The sequence below is a fragment of the Heptranchias perlo genome, chromosome 40 (assembly GCF_035084215.1).
Source record: "Heptranchias perlo isolate sHepPer1 chromosome 40, sHepPer1.hap1, whole genome shotgun sequence".
NCBI lineage: Eukaryota > Metazoa > Chordata > Chondrichthyes > Hexanchiformes > Hexanchidae > Heptranchias > Heptranchias perlo.
Window position 1 is genome coordinate 5,619,394 of NC_090364.1, and position 21,074 is coordinate 5,640,467.

Consider the following 21,074-nt stretch of genomic DNA (forward strand, 5'->3'; position numbering starts at 1 on the left):
ACAAGTGGCAAGTAACATTCGTGCCAGATAAGTGCCAGGCAATGACCATCTCCAACAAGAGAGAGTCTAACCACCTCCCCATGACATTCAACGGCATTACCATCGCCGAATCCCCCACCATCAACATCCTGGGGGTCACCATTGACCAGAAACTTAACTGGACCAGCCATATAAATACTGTGGCTACGAGAGCAGGTCAGAGGCTGGGTATTCTGCGGCGAGTGACTCACCTCCTGACTCCCCAAAGCCTTTCCACCATCTACAAGGCACAAGTCAGGAGTGTGATGGAATAATCTCCGCTTGCTTGGATGAGTGCAGCTCCAACAACACTCAAGAAGCTCGACACCATCCAAGATAAAGCAGCCCGCTTGATTGGCACCCCATCCAACACCCTAAACATTCACTCCCTTCACCCCCTTCACCACCGGCGCACTGTGGCTGCAGTGTGTACCATCCACAGGATGCACTGCAGCAACTCACCAAGGCTTCTTCAACAGCACCTCCCAAACCTGCGACCTCTACCATCTAGAAGGACAAGGGCAGCAGGCGCATGGGAACAACACACCTGCACGTTCCCCTCCAAGTCACACACCATCCCGACTTGGAAATATATCGGCCGTTCCTTCATTGTCGCTGGGTCAAAATCCTGGAACTCCCTTCCTAACAGCACTGTGGGAGAACCGTCACCACACGGACTGCAGCGATTCAAGAAGGCGGCTCACCACCACCTTCTCGAGGGCAATTAGGGATGGGCAATAAATGCTGGCCTCGCCAGCGATGCCCACATCCAGTGAACGAATTTTAAAAAAAAGCTTCTGTTGAACAAATGAAAATAGTATTCACAGCAGCCCTGAGAAGGACTGTTTCTTCCTCACAGTTAAAAGAAATCTGATGGGGAAACCTTAAAAAGGAAACAAAAATCTAGTAACTGGGCTCCAGTCATGACTTTAGCTACTGGTCTACAGCTATTGACTGTAGGACTCTAAAATGAGATATATTACAAGAGATTGGATCATGAATTATATTGTTCATTGCAGCTCTGACATCATTTGGCTAAGTTATAATGTAGCAGAAATCTGGAAAACTCTTCCCCCAAAAAGGTTGTGGATACTGGGGGACAATTGGAGCTTCAAGATTGAGATCGATAGATTTTTGTTATATAAGGGTCTCAAGGGATATGGAATTGAGGTACTGATCAGCCATGATCTAATTGAATGGCGGAGCAGACTCCAGGGGCTGAATGGCCTACTCCTGTCCCTATGTTTAGCTGTTTTGCAATACAAGAAAATTAACTAACAGTGGCTCAGTGAGTTTATCCATTGAGTAGCAGAGCCATACAGACCAGAAAGGTCCTGGGTTTGATCGCTGGTCAGTACTGGTTAACTGATCTGATCTGGGACAGTGGGAGGGAAAAGGGAAAATCAGACACAGTTCTGGCTCCTGATCGTCATCCCTGCTGGAAATGTGCGTGTGTGGACATCAGGAGAGGACAGTGTTGGCCCTCTTCTACGATGGCCCCTGCAGTTGACAAGCCTGCCAGGAGTCACTGTCAACACATAAATGATGGCGAAGGTACTGGAGGGCTCCTGGTGCTTTTGAAACCATGCCCCGATGAGGTAAGAGGGGGCAGAGCAGTAACCTGACTTCCATGAAGTAGGGAGATTGTGTGATCCGCACTCGCCATTGCTTTTCTGCAGTATAATATTGCCGTATGCTGGCGACTGGCGTAAAGCTGAAATCCATGTGGGGGAGAGAGAGGGTTCTTCAAAGACTCTGGGAGGGCCAAACAGCTATATCAAAAACTGTAACCCCTTTTAAATCAATTTGCATCTCCTTTCCCAATATTGCCAAAGTTCTCGCCTAGAAAAGTAGACGGCCATGAAGTTCGATGCAGCTGTGTGTCCACCTGGGTTTTGCAAATCTTCTTCAGAGTCTTCCTCTCGGGTATACCTGTAATCTAATTGCAGTTGTCTGCTGTAAATTGTAGTTTCCTATATCCACCCACAGTAACCCTGTCAGCAAAAAAAAAATCTCTTTCTGATTGGTGGCAGGTATGGCCCAAGTCTAATTGACCGGATGAGCGATCGGATTCCGAGCAGAATTGGGCCTTACTCCCACTACAGTACAGGGGTAATGGCGGATGGTAATAACGACTTCAGGAAGGTAATAAAGTGGGGGGGACAGGGATGGATCATTGTTGTATTGTGTGTGTGTGTGTGTCGTAGCTGAGACTGTGGAGCAGTATTTTAAATAATTCAGTCCAAGTGAAAGTGCTGTGCTTGTAATTACACAGTTGACGGTCCTCACAAAGCTAGTGCTTTCGGTCATCGTCAGCTGATGGAACAGCTGCTCTTAAATGTAATATTTAAAATTTTAATTTATTTTTTTTTAAAAACAGCAACGGAAAAAATTGAAGCACAGCAATTGCACCACATGATAATTTACCTCGATTGAAATTGTGAAAATAGTCCCCAACTGCCTCAAAGCCCATCATGTTGTAACTACAAGCATCAGGCCCACAGTCTATGCTGGCCTACGGAATGTCCACACAGTATGAGGATCACTTTGTTGCTTGTGTGCTGGGTGCTGGGCTCAGCTTAATCATTTAACTGTATTGCACTGGAACCCTTATTGCCATAAATCCATTTTTCAAATCACTTTTTTTTTAATGAAGAGAAAACACCTCCTTGTAGCAAAGTGAAAATTGCTAGCCATGTCTGTCCTGGTTGCATGTTATGTAATCTGCTGACTTGTGAAATAAGTGGTTAACCCATTCCTTATTCTACTGTCTCCTAATTATGACATGCGTGTGGTCTTAGAACTCTTGAAGGGCAATCTCGGTTCTCCCACTACGAGCTATTTGGGAATGACGTTGGAATAGGTTTCCACTGACGAGATAAGGGACTCTTAGCTACCTCCAGTGTGTATGTGTTTTCACATAACAGTGCTAAGATTGGAGGGCAACCCTATCGTGCAAGTGACCCAGTCACCAGTGTCAATCAGAGGCACCAAGATGCTCCTTCGGCTGGGGTTTCACTGGTGGCAAAGTTAAACAGGCACCACTGATGCCAATTGCGTTGAGCCCTGTCATTTTGATTCTGGACAAGCTCTTGGACACAGGGTAGCAATGTCGTCTTGCTGTTGCAAACCCAATATTGAGTGGTCCCTGGCTAGAATGGGTGGGATGGGGGTATTGGTGCTATGACTGCATGTGCCCAAGATTGTCTGTGCATAGATGTTCTGTTGCCCAATCTGCCCTGTTGCATAAATGGGCGAATTTGACATCAGTGGAACAAGTACTTATTACAGATCTGTTTTCATTGAAGATAGCTGAAGCAATGGATGACCAGGGGGTGATCCCTTGATTGCCTCTGTCATGTGAACTTCAGATATTTGAGTTGAGAACAAAGCATCACTGATAAAATGATTAGTCTGAGTCGGTGATCTTCTTGTGCCTCCAGTTAGGCAGCTTAAAGTGGCATTGGTCTGTTCCCACGCTGTCCCAGACACAAGAGGTGCACAGCCTGGGTGGATCCCACAAGAGGGTAGAGAGAAATGTTCCCTTAAAATAAAAAGCTGCATTAGAAATAAGGTCTTCTATATAGACACCAAAGAAATTATACAAGAGTTTAGACATTTCCACCATTCCAGTAATTGGATATATCTGAAATTCAAACTGATATTTATACTAATTAACAGTTCACTAAATTGCATTTGTGTACATGGGGTATTGTCAACTTAACTGATGGGTATACACATGGGCAAGATTTGTGTCTGCATTGTAGCAGCGCCTGCATGAAAATGGAGGGAGAACATTTAGAGAAGTGTTGCTAATGAGGAAAGTGCCTTGCACAATAGAGTGCTGTTGAAAGACTTTTGGCCCCTTTTTTTTTAATTTAAAAAAACTTACCTTTTTGTCTCATCTCTGAGCTGCATGGCGAGACCCTAGGTGATCTGCTGACATCTGTATGATTGTTCTAACAGTGCTGCTGTCAATGTGTGCTCACACAGGTGAAGACCTACCATTACTTCCCTCCACCTTGTGGAGATTCTGCCAACACTGAGCTACCTCCCTTTACCATTACTGACCGTTGCATCGGACAATTTCACTAAGGACTGATGAAGCTCACTTAAAACAGTGATGGGCAGCCATGACTAAGAGCAGGATTGCAACTAATCCAACTGTTGGGAGATGCAGGCACTCTTGTATATGCTACCAGCCTGGTAAATGATTATGACAATGTGTGTCAGCTTGGTTTAATTGGCAGCGCTCTCTCCTCTAGGTCAGAAGGTCGAGGGTTCAAACCCTTAATCCTCAATTGAGCTCATAACCTAGACAGGCCATTCAGTGCAGTAGTGAGACAAAATGTCAGAGGTGTCGCCTTCTTCAAATGAGACCTCACCTCAGTAGGTGGACGGGATCTCTGCTTGGACGCTAAATATCCCATAGTAGTATTTGAAGATTGACAGGGAATTCTCCCTTGCCAACATTCCTTTCTTGACCATTGCCATCAAACAAAACAATTTGACTTGTTGCTGTTTGTGGGGTGATCTTGACAGAAAATGGCTGTTGCGAATGCCATTGTAACAGCGCTTTAAAAAGTAATCCATTGTATGAAGAGCTTTTGGGATATTTCAATGACCCAATAATGCGCAGTATAAATGCAAAGCTTTGTTTTGCAAAACAACCGTAACTACCAAAGTAAGCTGTTTCTGCTCTGTTGCCCCATTCAGATGTATGAGGTGGTCTTGTCAGAGAATGTGAGACTTAAGGACCAATTACGAGAAGCACAATCTTACCTCACACAAGCTAATCGTGAGTTGGAGAGGGTGATGCAGGTAAGGGACCAAGATTGCACATATCTCACTTGAATGCGTTATTTGCTTACCCTAACTTGTGGCAGTGTGGGCCTGCTATTGCCACAGTCCTTGTATTTTGTGTGCATGTTGTTAGTTACCTTCCTGTGGGTTGATCAGGACCATATTGACCACGATGAGCCCTTTATACTTTTTAACTTAAACGTTCTATGGCCAACACTATAAATGGAACACATTCCATTCCAATAATGATGACTAACGCTCACTCAGGAAATGTCTCAATTGCTCATTGTGTTGCCCCACCCCACCCCACCCTCTGCTTTTGGAGGCAGTGACTGGTAGCTCATTGATCTCTATCTTGTCCAAGTGGTCATTCCTCAGTTGCAGTCCTGGTCAGTAACTGTTTGTGGGATATTTGATTGTCGTGTGCATTATAGTAAAGTCCAATCCTGTTCTCGGCAACATTCAAACAGGTGCCACCAGCAAGAGGTCACCGACCCTGTACGTTTAATATGCAACGTGATATGCGCAAGAATGTGAATTGTGCCTCGGTGTATCCTGTTCACTTTCTTTCAAGTGTCAACTTGGCGCCAGTCTTCTCACCTCCTGAGCCGGAAGGTTGTGGGTTCAAGTCCCACTCCAGGGCTTCAGCACGTAATCAAAGCTGATCCTGCAGTGCCGTACCGAGGGAGTGCTGCATTGTTGGAGCAGCCATCCTTTGGATGGGATGTTAAGCTGAAGCCCCGTCTGCCCATTCTACTGGTTCACGTGGATCATAAAGATCCTGTTGCACTATTGGAAGAAGAGCAGAGAGTTCTCTTGGTACCTCGGCCAATATACCTCCGTCAACCAACCACCCAAAATAGATTCACCTCGTTGCTGTTTGTGGGACCTTGCGAGGAGAAAATGGCTGTGCCTTTGCCTACATTAGAACATTAGTGACTGCAAAAAGTAATTCATTGCACATGCAACACTTCAGGATATCTTCATGTTTCTTCTTCACGGTTGTTTACCCTGTGTCCGTTTTCAGAGACAAGAGCGGCATGAAGATAGGCCGGCACAGTTGGAGCTGGAGAGATTCGTAAGTCCTCAGATTGAACTTTTCATGTAAATTCTGGTGCAGTAATTCATTTAACCTTTTCCACCCAGTGTACAACAAAACCACCTTTGAAAGCTAATTGGGATGCCACACTTGTACCATGCAGTCTTTAACGGTACAATTTAAAAATATAACAACTGATGAATATATAAAAACCAACTGTCCAAGCCTCAGGGTTAACCAGAAAGCAGAGTTACTACAGTGCAGCTCATTCAGTTAGCTAGTGACTGTTGGGTATGATTTTCTCACCCAACAATAGTGGTTAGTGATAGTGGTTTTGCCACCTGATGTTTTGGCAAGAAAACAATTTTACACGAGAATTATGAGTGAGTAGCCAGCTTCTATCTGAGGTTACTCAGAGTTGTGGATCTTTGCAATTCTCTGCCCCAGAGGGCTGTGGATGCTGAGTCATTGAGTACATTCAAGGCTGAGATAGACGGGCGGGCGCGCACGATCAAGGGATATGGGGATCGGGCAGGAAAGTGGAGTTGAGGTTGAAGATCAGCAGTGCCCTGATTGAAAGGCGGAGCAGGCACGAGGGGCCATATGGCCTACTCCTGTTCTTATTATCACCTTCGCAGCTGGCACTTTGCAAATCATTGAGCTGTGAACTGGTAGTTCTGCTTTTTTGGGATTTGGAGGGAAAGGAGCGATGGGGAGGGGGGACAAGAAAATTGGTGGGAGCTGATTTAATAGTAACTTTCAAAAGGGAATTGGATATATACTTGAAGGGGGGAAAATTGCAGGGCTATGGGGAAAGAGCAGGGGAGTGGGACTAATTGGATAGCTCTATCAAAGAGCCGGCTCATACACAATGAACCGAATGGCGGCCTCCTGTGCCGCAAGAGTCTATGATTCTCATCTATGAAAGATCAGAAATCAGAAGTGGAAAGTTGGATTATGACCAGTTTTTTAAAATTTGGTTCCTATTATTTGCCAGTATGAAAAATGTGCCATATTGTATCTTTTAAGTGTTTATGGTCTGCCTGTTTCTTTATGAAACAGGAACGAAGGACATTTGAAAGGAAGACAGCTGAACTGGAGGAGAAGCTAAAGGTAATTATCTAAAAAGCTGAAGATTGAGTATCAAAAATACAACTTTCCCAGGAATATATTATGCAGTTATGCATTGTTACAGATGGCCCATTGTCACCTTCTCGAGGACAACTCGGGGTGGGCAATAAATGCCAGCCTTGCTGGCGGCGCCCACGTCACGAGAATGAATTTTTTTTTGGAAAGGAATTGAAAAGAGCAGGTTTCATCGTCCGATCTGCTTACCCTGTCCAGTCTCTGTCCTGGCACGGTACAAGCAATCATCTGCGTTACTTGAGTGCAGTGAAGGATAACGGTGCACAAATAGAGCTGTATCCAAGTGGAGTGCTTGAGTACTCTTCTCATATTTGAGCACAGATGCGCACACCTTCAAATGCTTTTATTTTGCTCAACGGAATTTCACGCTTTTTGTACCCGATGCTGCACAAAGAAAGTTCGTTCCTTACTTGTCCCATGGCTCTTTCACATGTTGCACCTATTTTCATCTGTTTTGTTCCCCATTTTATTGACTCTGTCTGTCTTCGCTACTCCGTCCTTTCAGAGGAGCTGAGGTACGTTTCCAGGACGCTGACCTTTATAGGACAAGCTATATATCAGCAAGACTGTTATCCCGTAAAAGAACAATGTCTTCCATGTTAATTTTTGCGTTGGTATAAGATTGTAAAATAAAGTTTCACTAATATCGTCTCTATGAAACTGAAATGTTGAGTAGTTACATACTTTTTTTTCTGTCCCCACAGATTTTAACAGACTTAAAAGCAGACAATCAGAGACTAAAGGATGAGAATGCAGCCCTGATCCGTGTCATCAGCAAGCTGTCAAAATAGTAGGGTTGCCATCCAGCCACACCACCCTATGGGAAAAACAGTTGCCAGCACTGATACTGTAGCGTTAACTCTAGATTTGGGTCAAAGCAGAAAATCTTCAATGCCAATTATTTTTCCACAGCCAGTACAGTTAAGCGGTGGGGTGGGGGGTGGGGTGGGGAAGAGACAGGAGGGGAGAACTTTAGGGTCGCCTAGGCAGCTCGCCACCTAACCAAATAACTCTGGTGAGCAAAGCTGATACAACATTGCCAGATATATGACTGGTCGAATCAAAGTGCCAACAATGACCCTTCTGTCCTAAGCCCCTATTACCTGAACTTCGTACCTAAGTGTGAAGGTTCTCTTTCGTGATGTGTGAGTGTGTGTGTGTAAAATATATATTTATGTTCTAGTAAATGGAAAATGTACTTTCTTTAATCCACATTCATCTCTAGTGTGTCCTGGTCAGTTGGATAAATGTGTTTTCTTTTACTGTTCCTTTCACTAACAGTAATACTCGGTTGGCCAGTTGCCACTTGAAAGTTATCACTGCCCCCTCCCTCACAAACATTTCTCACATTGATTGAATGCATTTCAGTCGAAGAGCCTTATTCCTTTTCCGTAAGCATTCTCAAGTAATTATAATAGTAATCACTACGTGAAAGGTAAAAGAAAAGATTTTGAACGCCTGTGTGCAATGCTTCTAAGATATTAAGTCCAGTATTAAACTGAAAAGTTAATGTGAATTGATTTCAATTTGAACCGGGGATGTATTTTTTCCATTTAAACCTCAGTGGACCAGGGAATTTCCACCAGCTGTATTAAATTTCAAATCCCAACAAAGAACATGGTGCCAGTTCAGGATATGGTCTTCACATGTGGCATCCTAGCCCCCTACCAGGGGAGGAAATGTGAATTGAGTATTTGTTCCAATCCCTTTGACTCTTCAAAGTGGATGTAATGCACATTCAACTCCTCGCAGGATGTTGGAGGAGGCATTTGGTATTTGTAATCATTTTCATTAGGTGTCTCGATTTTAGTAGTGAATCAGTAGCGAATTTATAATCTCGGAATGATTTGAATACTCCAGTGGAAATGATGTGCGCCATTTAGTGTTGCAGTACTGCATTTCTGCTGCTCGAGGGCCTGCGTGCCAGCAGCATCTAGTGGCAGAGTGAGGTAATACAGTATTGAGCAGACCAAGACATGTTCCTTTTGATATGAACACTTTTGACGCAGTTGGATCCCAGACCAGCATGTCTCGAAATGTAAACCGATTTCAGTATTTGAATGTAATGGTAATTAGGTAATCTTTTTAAACCCTTCCCTATTATTCCGCTGGAAGCAGTAAATGGGGATGGAGGGGCAGAGGGTAGCTACACACATGTCCTTATTTCAGCAGGCAGCTCGCCTCAAGTACAACACAGATCAAGAGGAGCTTTTGGTTCCATACCCATGCTTCTTTGTGGTAACATTGTAAGACTTCTTAGTCTTGACTGTCCTTATTCTGAGTTAAATACTTTCACATGCATAACATGCAAGCTTTACCACAAAGTAGTGCAACACGGTTGTACATCAGTGTTTCAAGGTTGAGATGAAAACCTAGTGGGTAGGTTTTGCTGGCCAGCTGTTTTGTGTGCCACCTAGTGACTGTTTACAGAGCAGTATGTGACAAAAGACCTGGAAGAAAGTAATTGCCCAACTGTGATACAGGGGAAACTGAACAAGGGATCAAAACTAAGTATTAAGTGGTGGGAAAGGAAGGGAAATAAAAGAAAAGAAATCATGAGTATGAAAAGTGAATACTTCCCAATGATGTGACTCTTTTAATGGATTGCGTGGTGTGGCACTGAGCCACAGAGCCCAGGAAAGTCCTCGGCTAGATCCCTAGTTTGTGGTAAACTGGCTAATCTAATCCAGGGCACCAGTAGGGAACTCCCATGTAGCCAGTATCTCCATGCTAGGGGGGAGGGTTAGAATCTGCCAGGGCTCCTGTTCTTGGTCACTGTTCCGTAAACCCCACCTGGAATTGCACGTCATACTTGGGCATGACATCCCTCAAGGTCAAGACTGCCAATAATCATTATTTGAACATGTGCATGCATATGCCTTCTAACTTTTGGGTTTCATTCCCCCCACCCCCTGAATGCAGGCCAAGAAAATGCGGTTAAATTAGCTGGGAGCAAATCTGAGCTTTTTCCGGGGGAAAATGGAACAAAAGGTTTTTCAACTGAAATCTTTTGTTTTTTAATCTGTCCTCAATTTTTGGTTTTGATTCTGATCAATCAGTGTACCCAACTGAGACAGATTTATTGTGCAGTTCAACATTTTTTTTCTCAGTTTTTCACAGCTTGGCTTCCTGCGATTAAATAAGAGAGTCGAGCGGTTCTTGCCTTTTGGACAGCTTGATTTGCTTTCAGTAAGCAAAGTTGTGCATAGTGCAAGTTTGTTTTCGCCCCCCCCCCCCCCCCAAAATCACAGTATTCTTCCTTCCCCTTCTGAAACGACTGACTTACTGGGGTACAGTTCCTCAGCAAACCTGCCCAAATGCTTTGCCCAGGTATATTCTCAGTGTATGAGCTTAGTGAGTGTGGGAGGACGATCTACATTAATGTGGCGAGCGTTTTAGATTGGCCCAGTTTACTGTAAGTCTACAAATATGCACTTTCCAGCAGTTACTGATCAGGTGCAAGTACCCTACCTTGATATTTTCCATCTTCCCGTGCAAGGAGTCCTAGGACCAATTGTAGTGCCCCAGCTGAGATAACTAACTCAGTACAGACCAGGCAGTGGAAGCTTTTGGTGTGTGTGGCTCGATACTTCATCAGACAGTGTTCTTACCCACTTTGCCATCCAGGGATGTAATTGCTATTGTAGATCACTATTTTTCAGTTATTATGGACATCTATTCAATACAGTGACCTTTTTATTATAATCATTGTTCGCTAACTTAAACGTGGCAGAAACAATTTAAATTTAACAGTCATTATAACATAAGCAGATGGAACTTGTCTTATGGTAACGTTATGTGACTAGCCGAAATATAAATGGTTGATTTTTTTTTGTAATAAGATGATTAATCACTGTACTGTGTACTTTTAAGGATTGTAAAGTCATCCTCTATACACAGGTTGTCATATGAAGTTGTATTTTTGTGTTATTGCTGATGATTCACTTTAGAGAAAGACCTTTGCCCCTTAATTTGAGTCGCCGTTGAGTTTCTTGCAGGAATTGTCTTTGTTTGCTCATCGAGGTGAGGGATGTTAGTGCTGGAAAATGAACACATTTCATGCACCCAGTGTCAGCATCCAGTATCGCGCAAGGCAAAACTCCCTCTACTCTGTCCTGCCCCAACCCAACTGCAGAAGATCATACCCAACTACAGGGTGACATTTGTTTTCCCATTTTGCACGCTAACCATCCTTGGGCCTCTGAGATTGCCAAATCAGTAGTAGTAATGTGCTGTGGGTCCTTGCCTATTAGGAATTCGATTTAAACTGCTCAAACTCACTTCATACAGTACAGAGCCTTGCAGACAGGGAAGACTTTCGCCTAGGCCTGAGGTGAAAAGCCAGTGTCTAACCCACGGCCCCACCTAGTGGAGAAACTGTCTTTAAGTACCGTCGACAGCCAGCTTTATTTATGCTCACACTTGACTATTCCTATAAATATCATTAAATGTCTTTTTTTCTACCAAATGATTTCTTTGCAATTTTCTGCCCATCTCGTCTCTCCTCCTTGTTGGTACAGTTCATAGGGTGCCCAGTATCTTATCCAACTGACGGTTATTCGAGTATGAACCGTAACAATTTGAGTAGCGACAGGCTATTCAGCAGAGCAGTTGTCGCAGCCAAGACCAATCTTGTTACCCAATATCCGCACACTTGTATCGGGGTTTGCCGGAATGCAGATGGGACCAGGAACTCTGGGAAGCTCCCCACTCCTTCTCTCTTATTTCCCCGCCCCCCCCCGCGCCCGCCTCCAGATGCCAGATTTTCACTTGAAACATCAACACCTCTTTTTTTTCTTTCACATGCTGACAGACCTGTGCATTTTTAGCATTTCCCGTTTCCATTTCAGTTTCCAGTATTTGCACTTTTTTTGTTAAAAACATCTGCTCAGTTCTAGAACACTGCTGACAGCATAGTTTCCCTCAACGATGTGATTCCATTGTTAGCTCCCTTTGGCTTTTATTCCCATTTCTGTTTGAAGAATGCCAAGTTTTTTAGTGAGGACAGTTTGCAAGAAGGGTGTAGTCGCATTGTCTCTTTCACATGCGATGCGCCGCAGTTCCCAGTCAGCACCGGCGTGCAAGTGCGAGTATAACTCAGGGTTTGGATCTGATGCTGGAATGCAGCAATGTGAGATACCCTTGTGAAGGCTGTCTTGGGCTGGATACTTCACGGAGGATAATGCCAGTGCAGTTTCGAGCCAGCTTTAAAAAAAAAATACTTGGGCATTTTGAGACATCTCGAGTGTTTTGTAAACTTAATGCACTCGGTCCTTTTTTAATGCTTCAAAAAAGTAAACTATCCTGGCTGCAATCTTAAAACGTTTGTTAAATTTAGGGTCCAGGAACAGTACTCAACACATTTGTGTGCAAAGCACGCTCCTGGTGAGCAGAGTGCAATTTGCAGCCAGGCACTATATCTGGGGACTTGGAGCCTGCTCTTTTTTGCATTCTGCAAATACTGGTCCTGCAATATAGCTAGAACCTTAATAAAGTTTGTACGAGCTGCTACGACCTCACATGAAAAATGTTTGTACTGTAAAACGTAACTGCTCGAAATGAACTACAGATTTTTTCCAACTGACCAGCCACAATGCTTTCAGACTGTACTGTATTTCTAATTACACTTGCGTGCCATTTCAAAAGCTCAAGCATATCATTGAGGTTCTTGTCCTCTGCCTACAGACTAAATGAATCCCCAGAAACTGCACACACTGTAAATAGCCTGTTAGAATGAAGAGTTTCTTCTATCCCCTTGTGAGAAACTTGTTTCCTGGAATATTACAGAATGCAGCTACAAATCCTTGCACAGCAAGGAGCAAGAACTGTATCAAAAATTATTGATACTAGACCGTTTGGGCAACCAGAGCAGTTGCCTGATACTTTTTTGACATATATTGTGAACGTTTATATTTTTTTTCATAAATACAGTGACACAAATTATAAGGGGTGTTATTTTAAACCAGTAATCCCATTGAATTGTTGCTGTAAGCTTCTAAGGAACTGTAACTTATTCCCAAGGGAATTTGACTGTGCATAATACTGGTGCATCAGATGCTCAATATGGCAGGGGAACAAACAAAGCATTCCTGACTAAGATTTGAGGGTGGGGGGGGGAAACGCCTGAAAACGCTTTGTTGAGGTGTCGGAGGTTAACACACCACCACAAATGTGCCATCAACCTCGGGTGTTCCTGATAAAACAATCTCAAAATCTTCAGTGCCCGGCCCGTTCTGGGACTGTTAAACTCTAATCATTCCAGGTCATTGGCTTGGCTTTCCCGCTGCGCACCTCAAGGGCATTCAATGATGCTTTTTCTTGTGGAGAGCCTTTTGAGGTGATTGAATGGATGTTTGGAAGCGCACCGTCTTTGTTCTTACATTGAGTGGTTCTACTGCCAATTCAGCCGATGACCAAAACTTGTGTGGGGTGTGGGGTGACTTTAGTCGATCATCAGTGCCACAAAAAGAATCATGGTTTTATCAAATTTGAAGGAGTGCCTTGGCGTTATGTTGCAACTTGGGACTGGCTAATATTGAAGTACTCGTGTTAGAATTTTTTTATTTTTCAAAATAAAAAATGTGAAGTGTATGGTGAGTGGTCATGTGTGTCACCATGAGTCTTAATAATTATGTATCAGTGGCTCGGTTTGTTGATCGAATGGTGTGCTATTAATGGCTCACCTTTCCAACCTCAATTTGGAGCTGATTTTTTTTCTTGCCAGACTCTCAATCGGCCACGGGATGTTTGATGTCTGAAAACTGTGCCATTACAGGTGACCTGAATATATGTATATGGATTCTTTTTAAAAAAAAATAGGAAATATGCATTGTTGCAATGTGCAATACACATGGGACTCATAGACGCAAAAAAATTACTTTATTTGTTACTGCAGCTAAGCTGCATTGTTTTAAGCACAGAAAACAAATACTGTTGATGCCTTCTTGTATAACTTATATATATACATTTATATGTATATATGTAATTAAAAAGGCAACATCGATGTTTATTAAACTGTAAATTGCATTTTAAAATTGGATATTGCTGCCTTGTTTTTTAATCTGAATCCTGTTCCAGATGACTACAATGGGTGTATGTATATGCACACTGGTTTTGTCACCTCCATGGGGACTCTGGATTCTTCGGGTGGCTCAGGGACCTGGAAGACTTCCTTTTTTTTAAATATAACAGTGAAAAGCCTGGTGCCAGCTTTATTTTAGTCAACAACAGCTTGCATTTATATAGCGCCTTTAACGTAGTAAAACGCCCAGAGTCTTGAGCACATAATCTAGGCCGACACTCCAGTGCCAGTACTGAGGGAGTGCTGCACTGTCGCAGGTGCCGTCTTAAAGATGAGATGTGATACCGAGGCCCCATCTTCCCCCTCGGGTGGGTGTAAAAGACCCCGTGGCACTATTTCGAAGAAGAGCAGGGGAGTTCTCCACGGCGTCCTGGCCAATATTTATCCTTCAACCAAAATCACTTTTTTAAAAAAGAAATCTGGGCATTATCACATTGCTGTTTGTGCGACCTTGCTGTGTTCAAGTTGGCTGCCATGTTTCCTACATTACAACAGTGATTACACTTCAAAAAGTACTTAATTGGATGTAGAGTGCTTTGGGACATCCTGAGGCCTTGAAAGGCACTATATAAACGCAAGTTCGTTCTTTAAGGTGTTTCACAGTCGTACACTTACTGAACTTTAGACGGCAGCGGTCACGTAACAATGGCGGGGTAGAGGGCCTGACCAAAGCCAAGTGTTTGCGCCCTTGGGCCGTCTGTCACTCCAATCCAGCTCCCCGCTCAGGTTAATTTTCAGCCCGGTTCCTGGATTGAGCCCCTCTAGTTGGATGCCCCATCTCTTTGTGGGAGGCAGAGGGTGGGGTGGGGAGGCGGAGGGTGGGGTGGAGAGGCGATGATGACTTAGTTGCTTGACCACAGTTATGTCAAGTTATTTGTTGCATTAAAGTGAATTGTCATCGCTCAAACTAGTATTTTCATTGTCTTGGGACTTTTTTTAATGCAGAATGGACAATAAATGACAATTACACATGGTAAGTGTCGGAATTCTAAGGGCACATCACAAAAATCACTTGTCATAACCATGATGTAACTATTTCCTAATGGGTTCCCCTTCCCCAAGTCAAGATTGGGGTTGCCATTAAGAATCAATGGTAGTAAAATGTGTTGTTTCAAATGATAGTGGTCTACCAAGTGTGATAGAAGTTTAGCAAATGGTGTTGCATTAGCTCAAACGAAAGTAGGAATTCTAATCATTTGTCTTTGGTACATTCAAAATAAAATGTCAAGAGTTTTCTATTCACAGCCGTGATAGAATAGAATCATAGAATGATACAGCACAGAAGGAGGCCATTGAGCCCATCATGCCTGTGTTGGCTCTATGAAAGAGCTATCCAATTAGTCCCACTCCCCTGCTCTTTCCCCATAGCCCTGCAAATTTTCCCCCTTCAAATATCTACCTGTGCCCTTTTGAAAATTACTATTGAATCTGCTTCCACCACCCTTTCAAGCAGAGCATTCCAGATCATAACAACTTGTGTTTTTTTTAAAAAAAAATTTCCCTCATGTTGCCTCTGGTTCTCTTGATGACTACTACCACTGGAAACGGTTTCTCCCTATCTACTCTTATCAAAATCCCCCCCATATGTTTTTGAACACTGCTATCATATCTCCCCTTAACATTAACAATCCTTAGATTAGATGGTAACGTTGTTAAGAATGCTTTGCACGTAGCACAGTAACTGTGATGAGGGGGATGTTTTCAGATGTATTGCCAGCAATCACCTTTTTTGTAATCGTGCAGCCAAAAAAAGACAGAAACTATTTGACTTCTAGTATTAGTATTCCTCGTCTAATAACTCTTACCCACTGTCCACCATCACCAGTACCTTGAAATGTGAAGGTTGCAGATGACTTTTGAAGAACTGAAAATGCCATTTTTGCTGTCTGTTGTTGGCTTAATAAAAGGAATGGAGATGCCTAATTCCACACAACAGTTAATGAAATAGTACAGCTTCTTCTGAATGTATGAAGCAGTACTTGTTGTTTTCATTTGATGATGCCTTTTTAACGTAATCTTCATGTATTTTGTAAAAATTGCTTTCTGCACCTTAACTGTGTTTATAGCAAATACATTGGTTTTAAAAAAAAATCCCTAATTCTCTTTGTTCTTCCTGTTATCCACCAGGTGAGGGTGTGAGGGTGGGTAAAGGCTCTGTGGAACACTAAAGATGGTGGAGTCAAGTAGGGCTTAGCTTTCTTTTGAACTCTCGCTCTTCCTCCAGGTTTTCCCCAACCCTCTTTGCTGCATGTTTGCTTAGCATAGTTCAGAAGTAACTAGTTGATATCCCGTGGCATTGGACAGGGGCAGTCAAGACCAAACAGTCTTTAGGTAAACAACAACGACGACATGCAGTGCCTTTAATGTAGTAAAAAAAAATCCCAAGGTGCTTCACAGGAACATAATCAGACTAAACTTGACACCGAGCCACATGAGATATTAGGACAGGTGACTAAAAGCTGCGTCAAAGAGGTAGGTTTTGAGATGCGTCTTAAAGGAGGAGAGAGAGGCGGAGAGGTTGAGGGAGGGAATTCCAGAGCTTAGGGCCTAGGCAGCTGAAGGCACGGCCGCCAGTGATGGAGCAATGAAAATTGGGGATGCCCAAGAGGCCAGAATTGGAGGAGCGCAAAGATCTGAGAATTGTCGGGCTGGAGGAGGTTACAGAGATAGGGAAGGGGCAAGGCCATGGAGGGATTTGAACACTCTGATTAGAATTTTAAAATCAGGAAAAGTGGGATTAGAGGGCGGGGATAATTAGACCATGATGGGCAGGTGTCATTAAGTTCCTATTTTGAAGTCATACATTCTGTCCTTTTTATTTTCATATACTATTTTGATTTTATGTTTATTTATAAATAGTTAAATAGCAAAACATAACAGCAATTTGGGAAGTAGTCATTTGGAGCATAGGAATGTCTCCAGTAGTCCAAGCTGAGGAGCTCATAGATGCAAAAGTGAGGCAGGACAGCGCCATCACTGAAGGAAGGGGGCAATTACAATGTGACAAGTTTACATAGGAAGTTTCCATTATAAATGTGGACATAGAAATTTATAGTGGAAAAAGTTGACACAAGTGTGACAAGAATGTGACAGCAGGAAGAGAGGTTTAGTCGTCAGAATGTGTGCAGATGTAACATTTTAATAATCTATTGATATTTCTTCATTCTGTATCCTCCACACACACCTTGTAATCTAGCTTAATGGATTCTGTGGGAACCACTTGCTGAACATCCATGAGAATGTAAGTGTGACTTTGCAGACAGGGAGTGCTGCACATTAATTCCTACTTAAATGTGTTATGAAGCCTGCAGGAATGTGCAATTGCTCCAGTTTGCTTTTCCCAAGGTAGAGGTTTGTTGACTCTATTACAGTTTAGGCCAGGATCTCATAGCCACAGTCTGGTTTAACTTTATTAATCTGAAGTCCACAAAAGTTTATTGTTAGTTATAGATTGATTATAATATCTATTCCATTTCAAGTTATAAATATCACATACTCTCAACCCGCGACACCTTTGCTATGTCAGTGGTGGTTACCTGTTCTCCCAAGGTGCCTACTCTTATTCGGCCTATTTATATGATTTACTGACTGACCATACGAGGTATTTGTATTGTGTGATCAGGTTCACCTGACCCTTAACGGGATCATGGCTGAGCAGACCTTTAGCACAAGTTTCAACCATGAGTTCTACTTGTCACTGCCCTATATCACAGCAGCAGAAATCATTTTGACTCTTCTTGAAACAAAGGAACCTCTTATCAAATCTTTGTGGACAACGCTTATGGCTTATTTCCCAACACGATTCTTTACTTCTTGAGTTGGACGTCCTTGTCACGAAGGTCAGGGATAAACTTCAGGCTTCCTACAGAAGTAGCTTTGATCAGACCGAGAATCGGACGTTGTTTTCGAAAACGACCAATTTTATTTTTTCAGGTTTCTCATGAGCTGAAAGTATCAACAGGGGTTGGGACGAGGTGATGAACATCCAGATAATATCACAGTGTAGCTGCCCTTTACAGGGCAAACGTCTGAAATAAAGATAAGCTGTGTTGTATGTCTTTTTGTAACACCAATTACCAATCCTTCCTCCTCTGCATAGCTATATGAAAAGCAAATAAAGTCAAACTTTATACTTTAACATACAAAGGACTGTAGTGAAAATTGAAGCCTCTGTTTTCTACCCACGCCTGATGATTTTTTAGACAATCTGGGTTAGTGTAAGCTTGCTCTGCACGTACTCCACTGCAACTCTCTATTCCCTCCCCCCTTCCCCTCCAATTTTCCAGTGGGTGGACCTGATTGCTTATAATGCCTGTGATCTGCAGGAAGTTGACGAAAGGAGAGCAAGATTATCAACTGAAAGCTGGATGATGAATGGAGGTGGTCATTAATGTGGAGACAGAGAGAAGAGTTTGGGGGGGAACTGCTGGAGAAAGCCAAATGATCAACTACAGCACACACTAAAAGACTCGAGAGGCAACTATCCATACAGCTTGGATGAAAGAGCATAATGGCAATTTGTTTTGAAGTACATAGTGCCAATCCAAGCCAAAGTCTCAAAGCTCACAGTGACAGCTTGGCTCAGCACTCACGTCTAACGATTATAAGTTCAACTCCCATTCCAGCTCTTAAGCATATAATCTAAGCTGACATTCTAGTGCGATACCAAGGGAGTACGGTAGTGGCAGAGGTGCCATAAGTTGGATGAGACGTTGTCGTGAATGATATTCTATTTTATTTGCTAATTCTCCTTGATCTCTCTGCATTATCCTCCTCTAATGCCTCTCCAGCATTGGCACTAAGAGGATGCTTGGTGGGCATCCCACTCATCTATCACATTATAGACACGGTATCTCCAGCATAGGCTTCTCTTCTCACTCCCATGCTATTACCTCCAGCATTCCCCTATTCCTGTTCCCTTTCTCTTCCTCAGCTTCGTGGTGCCTCTTGGCTGTATCATCCCCAGACAAGGGGTCAGCTTCCACATGTATGCTCCACTTCTCCACCACATCACTTGACCCATTCACCGTCCCTATATTGTCAGACCGCTTACCTGACATACAGCCTCCCTGGCCACTGTTTCATGCTGAACTAGACTGCAACCTCAGCATCCTATTGATCCTGAGCTGAGCTTCCAATCTCAGATCCTTTTCATCACAAAAAACATCTACTTCCACTTCCGTAACATCACCCAATCTGACCCTACTCAACCCATTTGTGCTGAAACCCTCATCCATGCTTCTGTCAATTCCAGACCCGACAATTCCAGTCCTCCCATCCATCAACCTTCGTAAGTTTCAACTCATCTACAGCACTGCTGCCTGTATTCTATACTGCATTAAGTTCTGTTCATTTATCACCCCTGTATTTGCTGATCTACATTGGCTTCTGCTTCCATAACATCTCAAATTTTAAATTGTCATCCTCGTATCTAAATCCCTACATGGCCTCACCTCTCCATATCTCTGCCTTGGCTCAGTGGTAGTACTCTTGCCTCTCAGTCAGTAGGTAGTAGGTTCAAGTCCCACTCCAGAAATTTGACCATATAATCGAGGCTCATGCTTCAGTGCTGCAGTCAGGGAATGCTGTATTGTCTGAGGTGCTGTTGTTCAGATGAGATGCTGAACTGAAGCTGTGTCTGCTTTCTCAGGTGGATGTATAAGATCCCATGGTACTATTTGAGAAAAGCAGGGGAGTTCTCCTGCTGTCTTGACCAGCTATTATCCCTCAATCAATGCCATGAACACAGATTTTATCTAGTCAGTTATCTCATTGCTGTTTGTGGGATCGTGCTGTTGGTAAATTGGCTGCCATGTTGCCTACATTATTACAACAGTGACTACACTTCAAAAGTACTTTGTTGACTGTGAAGCGCTTTGGGATGTCCTTAGGATGTAAAAGGCACTATATAAATGCAAGTTCCTTCTTCTCACCTCCTCTAGCCCTACAATACCCCTTGAACTTTCCGATTCTCTAATTCTGGTCTCTTATGCATCCCTCTTCACCATCAGCAGCCGTGATTTCAGTAGCAAAGACCCCAAGTCCCTAAACTCCTCTCCTTAAAACGGATGTCTTTGTCCAAAGTTTTAGTCACCCCTCCTATTATCTCCTGCTTTGGTTCAGCGTCCTTTTTTATTTAACGACGCCTCTGTGAAGCACTTTGTGTCCTTATACAGTACCTTTAATGTAGTAAAAGTGCAAGTTATTGCAAAGTGAGGCCTTGTCTGCCTGTTCAGATGGATGTAAACATCCCATGGCACTATTCAAAGAACAGCAGGGAATCTCCTGGCCAATGTTTATCCCGAAACCAAGACCAACAAAGTCGATTAATTGGTCACTAATCTAATAGCTGTTTGTGGGACCTTGCTGTGGATAATATTGGGTGCTGCATTTCCCTGCATAACAGCAGTGAGTGCACGTGACAAGTACTTCATTGTATGTGAAGTGCTTTGGAGCATCTTGAGGATGTGAAAAACGCTATATAAATGCAAGTTCTCCCTTTTGATATAGGAAGCATGGCCAATTGGGCACGATATCAGAGGGCAGCCATTGCCTGTGAAACTTTAATCCAGCAGGAGTCGCTGCCTAAAGGATAGGATGTGGAGATGCCGGTGATGGACTGGGGTGGACAAATGTAAGGAATCTTACAACACCAGGTTATAGTCCAACAAATTTATTTTAAAATCACAAGCTTTCGGAGACTATCTCCTTCGTCAGATGAATGAATGAAAAGGTTCTCAAATCGCATATCTTATACTATGTTGGGACAGCATCACACCAATCAAAAGGTGTCGTTATTCAAACAGGCCAGTCACGGAGAACAGCACGTCCCAGTACACTCGATATACATTGTGTCTATTACACAGGCAGGCAGAAAGAAACTCAAAATGGCAGAGAGAGAGAGAATTTTAAAAAACATATAAATTTTTTCCCCCTTTTTGCTGGTGGGGTTACGTGTAGCGTGACATGAACCCAAGATCCCGGTTG

General features: G+C 43.2%; 1 protein-coding gene across 1 annotated transcript in view; it reads left to right on the top strand.

Annotated features, from left to right (window-relative positions):
* The window catches only part of LOC137305605 (protein phosphatase 1 regulatory subunit 12C-like), a 53,342-nt gene extending 45,406 nt beyond the window's left edge, over nucleotides 1–7,936 (top strand). Inside the window, exons 18-22 of the mRNA XM_067974464.1 lie at nucleotides 2,052–2,163; nucleotides 4,735–4,839; nucleotides 5,849–5,899; nucleotides 6,923–6,973; nucleotides 7,711–7,936. Coding sequence (XP_067830565.1) covers nucleotides 2,052–2,163; nucleotides 4,735–4,839; nucleotides 5,849–5,899; nucleotides 6,923–6,973; nucleotides 7,711–7,797 — 406 coding nt within the window. The 3' untranslated portion in view covers nucleotides 7,798–7,936. The remainder of the gene's footprint in view (nucleotides 1–2,051; nucleotides 2,164–4,734; nucleotides 4,840–5,848; nucleotides 5,900–6,922; nucleotides 6,974–7,710) is intronic.
* The last annotated feature ends 13,138 nt before the right edge of the window (nucleotides 7,937–21,074 follow it).